At 41.1% G+C, this 9,035-nt stretch overlaps 1 protein-coding gene across 1 annotated transcript; it reads right to left on the bottom strand.

Moving 5' to 3' along the window:
- Positions 1-1,658: 1,658 nt before the first annotated feature.
- gja4 (gap junction protein alpha 4) lies at positions 1,659-6,601 on the bottom strand. Its single transcript, XM_037795993.1, has 2 exons — positions 6,385-6,601; positions 1,659-3,839 (listed from the first exon to the last, which is right to left on the bottom strand). Exon 2 carries the CDS (start codon positions 3,828-3,830, stop codon positions 2,676-2,678), a length of 1,155 nt encoding a protein of 384 aa, XP_037651921.1. The 5' UTR covers positions 3,831-3,839; positions 6,385-6,601; the 3' UTR covers positions 1,659-2,675.
- Positions 6,602-9,035: the final 2,434 nt, after the last annotated feature.

The raw sequence follows: 9,035 nt of genomic DNA, 5'->3' as shown, positions 1-9,035 counted from the left end.
CGGCTCCATCGGCTATAAGGAAGATGGATGTAAAAGGGAGCTCCGCTGTTCCGCTGCTGGCTTTGGTTGGCAGCAGAGGGACGATACGGGTCGCACCCATGCAATCTGTTCCGTGACCCCCCCTGGCTTTTTTGTGAAAACACACACATACAACAATCGCGTGGACACGTGCACACACGAGTGCACACACATGCTCACACCCACCCGCACTGAGATAACAAGACTGCACGGGAATGCCAGCCAAGTTGTTGTGAACAGGCATTGAACTGGGCAGCTTCAGCGGGGCTCTGTTTGGATTGTTTTCTCAACAGTGTCTGCCAATTTATCCTTGACACAGGGAGAGGCTGCCCACAATAAAAAACACATTCCTCTCTGCGGGCAGAGAAACAGTTATTATTATTAGATCATAAAACATTTTGATAAAACCGCAGCAAAAGAAAAGAAAAGTATTTTTAATTTGTTTATCAGCTGCTTGTTGGAGTTCTTGTTTGGCCTCATACTGTTTGTTTTATGAGAACCTGCCTCACTTGGATTTCCCATAAACCCCCTTTTCCTGCTATAGATAACCGCTTATCGTCATGGAGACAGTTCGGTAAATTGCTGGAAATGAGTGCAGTATTGCAGCTGCAGCCCCGCAAAGACATATGGCTGCATTCATTTCAGAGCACCTTTGTTGAAGGTGCTGGACTTTTATCAATTACTCCACACGAAAACAGCATTAACAGGCAGGACTCCCCAGGGGATATTAAATAGAGCCAACATAAAGCGCTGTTCCACCTTGTATGAACTTTTACTGGCATATAATTGATGCCTTTCTTCCCCCCGTACAGCCAGAGCTACTGATTTGAAAACAGCCATTAAATCAAAATTATTTCCCTCCATTTGTTCCCCTCAGGAGGTTATGTTCATGATAGCCTGTAAGTCTCATCCACTTTTCCATACCTCCGTCTTTCTATTATTCCCAAAGCGCTCTCTCTTGAGTGATTCAGTGCCTCCATATTGTGACAGTGTTTGGATAGTGGTTGGACATAGAAGCCACTTCAGAAACATTTTCCTCACACAGAAATCTCATCCCTATATTCAGAAAGGAAAGTATACCATATATAGCATTAGGAGTGTAAGAAAATATCGAAAAAATCTAATATTGCAATATTATGTTTTGTGGTACTGTATCGATTCTCAAAATGTGATCTGCATCCGTTTCTAATTAATAGTTTAAATGCAAAGATGAACTCAATCAATAGTTTAAAAAGAGATGCGTCCTCAGTGTATGTGCCCTCTCAAAGTAGTGCTATGGTGTTGGATGTTACAGTGACTGTGATAAATGCAAATGCAGATCCCACTGTTTTGATTGCATAAAAAAAGTAAACTTTTTTTACTCAGATTTTATGCATATGGTTGTGTGTTCTTTATACTATGACAGTTTTCCTAAAATTAAATAAAAAAAATCGCAATATATCGCCTTACTTACAGTATCACAATATATTGCAATATATTGAATCGTAACCCCTGTATCATGATACGTATCATATCGCCAGATTCTTGCCAATACACAGCCCTATATAGCATCTAAAGCATATTTTGTATAACAGAAAAAATGCGGTATGTAATATGATGTGATATATTGATAATTATAGCATAATTTGACAATGTCATCATTAATTTATAGTACTTAAAACTTTATTTTCCACAAAATAATAAATATTAACACTGGTGTTTCTTCATAATACTTTAAACATTAAATACAGTTTTCACATAATTGGTCATTTCCTTTCATCAAGTTTGCACATTTCTGTACCGCTTTCAGTCCATTCAATGTGCGATCACTAAAGCATCTTTTGAGTTCTCTCTCAGGCTGTCGAAAAAGGTTTGATTTTTTTAAACTGGATGCTTGTCTTTCCTCCATTATTCAGCTCTCATATTCTAGTATGCAGTAGTCTCCTCTCTCTCCCTCGTTCTTCATAGCTAAATTACTCTGGTTACTGGCAATGTTATACAAGTCATTCACAATCCCAGAATTCCTCTGGTTTGGCTCTCCTTCTCTTCACCCATGTCTTCCCCGGGCCACATCCCCAACTCGAGTGACCAAAACTCACTGGGTGAAAGGGGAAAAGTACATTGTGTGCGCGCACGCATGCATGCATCCACGCATCCACGCAGTCATTATCCTCTCGGGAGCAGAGCGAGATCCAGAGACCAGTACATTCCACAGTGTGGACGGAGCCATGGGAGAGAGAGGGAGAAGAGGAGGGGGGGCCTTCAAAGAACTCCAGGGGTTACAGTGCAATTCCCAGAGGAATATGCTTAAATCTGGTACTCTCCGCAGACCCCCCATTGCACTGTTTTTTTCCACTGTCGCATCCAGCACTAAAGTCATTAAAAGGCATCTTATGACTGTAATCTTCTCTCGTCGCGGAGTCTCATTTTCTTTGCCTTGGGGAGTGTTCTCAAAATGTTTCGTTTTGAATAGGTCCATTTATCTGCTAAATCTCCGTTTGCCTGCCTTCCTCTGAGGCATAGAAGTTCACAGTGCAATAGTTGTTCTTCGTTTCTCCCTCATTGGTGCACTCCTGATAGTCAAGTGTCATGTGCAGGATAGTATCTATGAAAAAAGAATCTGGAAACCAAACAAAGCTTTCGTGGTCATAAACAACAAATCACCACATCTGACTGCGTCATACATAATGCTTCTGCTTTGAGAGTGCCTTATGGGCGCCTTTAGTGTTTTTCACCCCTGTGTGCTGTGTGTGTTTCTTATAGTGGACCCTCGGGGAATGCGTTGTCTTCATGGCCCCCACGCAGTTCATATAACTGGGAAGTAGGTCACCCGCAGCCTCCCCGGGTCCCCAGTTCACCTCTATCGCCAGATCCCTGTAGCTCTCGCAAGGGTTCGGGTAGCATGCAGCCTCACGCTGCATGGGGAGGCTAACACGGCTCCCTGCTATGTACGACTGCGACGCACACGCTTGGAGTTCCGGAGCCTCCTGTTGAGCCGGTACCGACCGAGGTAGGTAGTCTTGGAGCTCTGCGCGGTAGCGTTTCTCCAGCCGGTGGGCGATGGCGAGCTGAAGGAGGTGGAGGAGCTCGATGAGATTGAGGAGCACGGACACGGCGGCGATCACCTGAGTGTAGATGGTGAAGATGGTCTTCTCCGTGGGTCGGGAGACAAAGCAGTCCACCGTGTGAGGACAAGGGGACCCCGTGCACTCGAACTTCGCCGCGATGAGGAAGCCGTCGTAAAGGAACCACAGCCCCAGGATGAAGCCGACCTCCAGGAGGACTTTAATCAGGATGCTGCACGCGTACGCACACAGCAACCTGCCTTTCAGTTTAGGAGCGTCTGGCGGAGGAGCCTTGTCAGCTTTTCTACCTTTCCCACCATCCTCCTGTCTCTCCTTCTCTTCTGCATTGTCTTTAGTCACATTGTTATTGTCCCTTTCTATTGCTATTTCTCCTCTCTCACCACCACCACCACCACGACCTTCTGCCGCCCTCTCATCCTCCTCTTTTCTCTTGGCCTTCCCGGCCCTTATAGCCACATATCCGAAATAGAAGATGCTCGGCGTGGAGACGAAGATGACTTGGAGGACAAAGTAGCGGAAGTGGGAGATGGGGAAGGCTCTGTCGTAGCACACGGGGGTGCAGCCGGGTTGCCCCGTGTTGCAAACGAAGTCGGCTTGCTCGTCATCCCAGGCGGATTCGGCGGCGGTTCCCAGTACAAGCATGCGGAAAAGGAAGAGCACGGTAAGCCAGACGCGGCCAACGCCCGTCGAATACTCCTGGCCCTCCTCCAGCAGGTGCTCCAGGTAGGACCAGTCAGCTCTGGACATCCTCTGCTCCTAAGAGGGGACAGTTGGTAAGAGTTAGTATCAGGATGTTCTTGTTTAAAACTCTCCTCCGCCTGTTCAGATTGTGAAAATCTATATCGTGTGCCTGGACCCCCTGCACGTCTAGTTGTAGTTGTTATGCAGGTCGTATACTTTCTCCACCTTTTATATTTCTTGCTCCATTGCTGAGCAGATTGGCTTCAATGTGCCACTTAACACCTAATTGCTATATTTAATTTCCACGAAAATAGAGCTTTTTATTAATGCACAGCCAATGCACGCGTGTTTAATGATTTCTATAAGCAACAAAATGAGCTAAGTTTCTCCAAGCTTTTCAGTATAATGGTGTCTTTTTTACTGGGGAACATATGTATCTGGCTGCGGCCCCCCACTATTAGTTCTTCCATGAGCTCACACCGTTGTTAAGGGTGGGCTCCAACTCTTCATCATCGAGATGTGAGAAAACAAGGCCTCCATACACTAAAATGAACTAAAACAAAAACACATGGCACTAAAGTTAACATTTAATATGAAAGGGAATAGTTTACGCTTTCACTGGAGTGAATGAGTCCAAAAGAGGCCACTCAAACTTTTACATTACACAGCATTATTATATACAATTACTTGTGGGGTAACTAATTGGATTTATTCATCGATTAAAGCTGAGTCAAACCATACCTGATTTCATAAAGGTATTGGGGGGTTTGATGGAAGTTGTCAATGATAAATGACACAGTCAGTGACTTGTTGGGAAGCTCGCACGCACACACACATGCACACACACGCACACGGACATCTGAATAAACATCCTGTGTGGGGGAGTCGAGGGACTGCTGTGACATTTGTCTATTTGTTTAGACTATTTATGTTTTTGTGTTATTTCTTCCCCTCTGAGAAAAGAAAATATCCTAATAGTGAAAATACAAACTCCTTTGACAGGATGAGACAAGACAATGGACTGTCAGGGATTCTGGCCTGCTGAACAAGCACAAAAATGATAAGTGGACTGATCCACCTCCGGGAGTATTGTCTTCAGTATTACTGGTATCTCTACCGCCACAGAATACCAACAAATCCTGTGAACTAAGACTGTAAAGTCCATACGGAGTACATCACAGTATAAAATACACTACAACACTATAACTAAGAAATCATGAGCGCCACAGACACTACAAGGACTATTGATAAGTCTACTTTTAAAGTCATTTCTAGCCTTATTATTGGCATACTTTAGTTCTTATGTTGTATCAATATGACCTGCGCTCTCACAATATTCTACAGATGTTGGTCCCCAAGTTTAGAACAGAACTAGGCAAAAAAAACAACTTTTAAATACGCTGCCCATTGTTTGTTTCTTTCTTTCTTTACACAGTTAAAAAATTAAAAAGATACAATTTGCAAGGGGATGTGAAAGAGAATTGCCTAAAAACCATCCAGGGGCTTGAAAAGTGGGATTCTCCAGGCAACATCCATCCATCCATCCATCCATCCATCTGCAACCGCTTATCCCGTTAGGGGTCGCGGGGGGGCTGGAGCCGATCCCAGCCGACATTGGGCGAAGGCAGGGTACACCCTGGACAGATCGCCAGTCCATCGCAGGGCTGACACATATAGACAGACAACCATTCACGCTCACATTCACACCTACGGGCAATTTAGAGTCCACAATTAACCTAACCTGCATGTCTTTGGTCTCCAGGCAACATATTACATGAAATAATTAAAATAATGTAATATACATGATTTGTATGTATCTATCAATAATTGCAGACATACACGTAAAAAAAACATAGTGAAAAACAAATACATAGTTTAGCAAAGTACTTAACAATGCATCCCATAAACCCACATATAGGTTTTGCGGTCACTTTTGATCAGTGTGATTGCTCTTTACATTTTTCACTCAAATAATTTTAAAATTGTAATTGTTTTATGCATTATAACAGTTTTTTGTATTGTATATTAACTGGACATTGTGCTTTTTCACTTGTAGTGTGAGACAGCTGTATTAGTCTGCTTTATAATGTTTGTATTTATTATTGTAATAATGTCTCTTGTCCAGGTCACTCTCGAGAAAGAGATTTTAATCACAATGAGATTTTTACCTGGTTAAATAAAGGATATATATAGTCTATCTTTATAGAAATCCTATGGAATTACAAAAACAAACTAACTAATAAAAAAACACCTACAACACCTAAATAAATACATAAATAATCATAAAACTCAATATAAGGACCACAGATTCACTATCAGTTATACTGAAAAACTAATATAATACAAAAGGGATTCAAAAGTTCATCATGTTATTCCCTATAGGGGATAAAATAATAACACAGAAAGTCAATAAAAAAGTATACTAGGCACTGTAAACACCGTGTAGAAATGTGATTCTGATACTTCTGGGGATTAAAAAACAATATCAAACACACAATCCACTCAGCTGACAGCTATTGACAACTACAGGGACATATGATTGTGTCCTTATTACACAATATAAGTGTCCACATGAACAATCCTAATCTGTTTTTGTTCCTAATTGGTAAAGATTCTTTACCTTTCTCTCTCGTGAAGCGGGTCTTTGTCTCTCCTGGTGTTTATTGGCCTCAGCACTCCCTCCGTGTGTCCTCTCAGTGTGTCCCTCCGCTCCCTACAAACTACAGTACAGTAGCTGTCTGCAGCTCCAACTCGGTTTGTGTGTTTCCTTCTTTAAAAAAGAATCGATGTAATCGGAAAAAGTGGGGAGAACTTTCCCATGGCTGCTTGGTTTGGCCCTCCTCCCTCAGGAACTGGCTCTGCAGGAAATGGGATGGATGAAGTCAAAGTATAGCTCTCTGGTTTACTGCGCGCAGGAGGCGTTTAGGGGTTTTAACTGTGCGTAAAGAGACGACAATTTGCAGTAATTAGACGGAAAGATCTCTTATTTAAAGGTTAAAGGTAAAGAAGCTGAAGACGTTGAGGCATGAATGGACAAGGGCATTCAATTTTGAGTTTTAAACGGAAAAATAAACACTTTAATTCACTGTCAGTAACACTATTATAATAAATATAGAATTACAGCACCATAATTAGACTTATATCCAAGTGTCATTTTTTCTCACCCAGAAAACAACCTCTTATTATCTTCTATAAACATAATTTATCTATATTTGTCTCTACAGCAGCCTGACAGACTTATAATCATGTCTTTATCTTTGTCCTTCCAGCGCCTACCCTCCTTGTTTTATTTCTGATAAGATTTTTTTTTTTTATCAGATAACTATAAATAAGGGCACTATCTGACTTTCATGTAGACTTGTGTAATTTTCCATGATGCCACGCAACGGCGCCAGTCACCTTATTTCCGAGAAGCTCATCATGACGCACAGATCAGTGGAGCCACACTCATGCCTCAAATATGAACCTTACTTTCTGAGTTATAGAATGGATTCAACTCCTTATGTTTATGTTTTTAATATCCTCGCTTGAGGTATTTGTTTCCATTTCCTGCTACTCCACACTCCTTTTCTACTGCACTACATTCATTTGACAGTTGCATTTAGTTTCTTCTCTGGTTAAGATTTGGATACAAAACATTCATTTTATAAAAATGATACAAAGCTTCAGATGAAACTACCCAAATTTACATACAGCTTTTAAAATGAGCTTAATCATATCCAACTACAACAATAAAGTACTGCTACATGTTAATGCATCATTAATAACAATCCAATGATGTAATAATATAACACTGACAGAGGCTATTAAAGCTTCAGTAGGCAGAAAGCTTTTAGCATCATTGGGCAAAAGATCCATACTAACCTTTCAGTATATTGTAATTCAAGTGTTCTGAGAGAAAACTAGACTTCTGCACCTCCTCATGGCTCTGTTTTCAGGCTTTAAAAAATAAACTGTGACGGGAGACCTTGGCCAATTAAAGGTCACTTTAGAGCGAGCATTCCTATTGGCTGTGCTCCAGCTGGTGGGAGGTGCTTGGTATTTCCTCAACTGATCTCAACATGGCTGCCGGGTCACAAACTTTCTCATTTTACAGCTAAACAGTACACTACAAGATATTTCTGAAAACATTTAAGGCAAGAAATAAGCATTACAGTAACAAAATATTGATCATATTTGATCAGCGCTGCCTAGTTTGACCGTTTGGTCGGAGTTTGTGAGGGATTGACAGCTGCTCAGAGACGGCATGGCTCCAGCTCGGCTCTGATTGGTTGTTTCCCTCCGGTCTGTGAAATCTTGCAGATGCCATTAGGAGCACCGGAGGACACAGAGGCACATGATTTTTTTCAGATTACCTGTCTCATACACTACTGTAAGTATATAGTGTTTTATAAAAATAACTTTTTTTAATCATATTTGCTCCATTTCTACCTACTGCAGCTTTGAGATTTGGATACAAAACATGATCATTTTATAAAAATTATGCAAAGCTGTAGATGAAACCACCAAAAAGTACATAAAGCTGAACTCAACCTTGTCCAACTACAACATAGCTTACATGTTAATGCATCATTAATACCCATCCAATGATATACTAATATAATACTAACATGGGGCTATTTAAGCATAATGAGTACTTTTTGTACCCAATATTTCTGTGCGTTTTTGAATGAATGGAGTGTTTTTATAGTATGGTATTGCTACTTTTGCTTAAGTAAATAATCTGAGTTCTTCTTCCCCCACTGGAATGAAGTTAATAATTAGGTAGCTGCTTAGTAACTCTAAGTACTGTATTTAAACCCATTAAGGTTTACTATGTTATAATTTGATCATGTACTGTATGTGACAATTTGTACTCCCTAAATTAGTGAATACAAATTGAATGTAAGTTGGAGCCCTACTGTGAGTGTTTGTGCTAGACTTATGTGATTTAAGTGTGTATTACTGATGCCATAAATAGGCTTTAATAGTATTGGTTCTGCCTATTCAAGTCATAAAATATCCTACTTGGTAGTATTATATATTATAGTATCAGAAGAAGCTCTATTTTCTGATGCAAACTATGCACACAGATCTCACCTTGTGTCTGTGCTTACTGGAAACTACAGCCTGTCTAGTTTCCTTTTTTTATTATTCAAGGTCCAGACAGCTGGCTGGCTGTGCACAGGCTTTATTTGCAGTTCTGTGGCTATAGCTAACTCAAACGTGTCGCTATAATTCAGATTCTTAAGTCCGTACAGAGATAATGCAAAACCTTGAGGCCCATCTCGG

This window comes from Sebastes umbrosus, chromosome 15 (assembly GCF_015220745.1).
Source record: "Sebastes umbrosus isolate fSebUmb1 chromosome 15, fSebUmb1.pri, whole genome shotgun sequence".
NCBI lineage: Eukaryota > Metazoa > Chordata > Actinopteri > Perciformes > Sebastidae > Sebastes > Sebastes umbrosus.
Note: the sequence above shows the minus strand (reverse complement) of the source record. Positions and strands in the feature narration are given on the sequence as shown.

Excerpts from the sequence above, each read along its gene's own strand:
- gja4 (XM_037795993.1), bottom strand. The coding sequence starts at position 3,830 with ATGTCCAGAGCTGACTGGTCCTACCTGGAGCACCTGCTGGAGGAGGGC.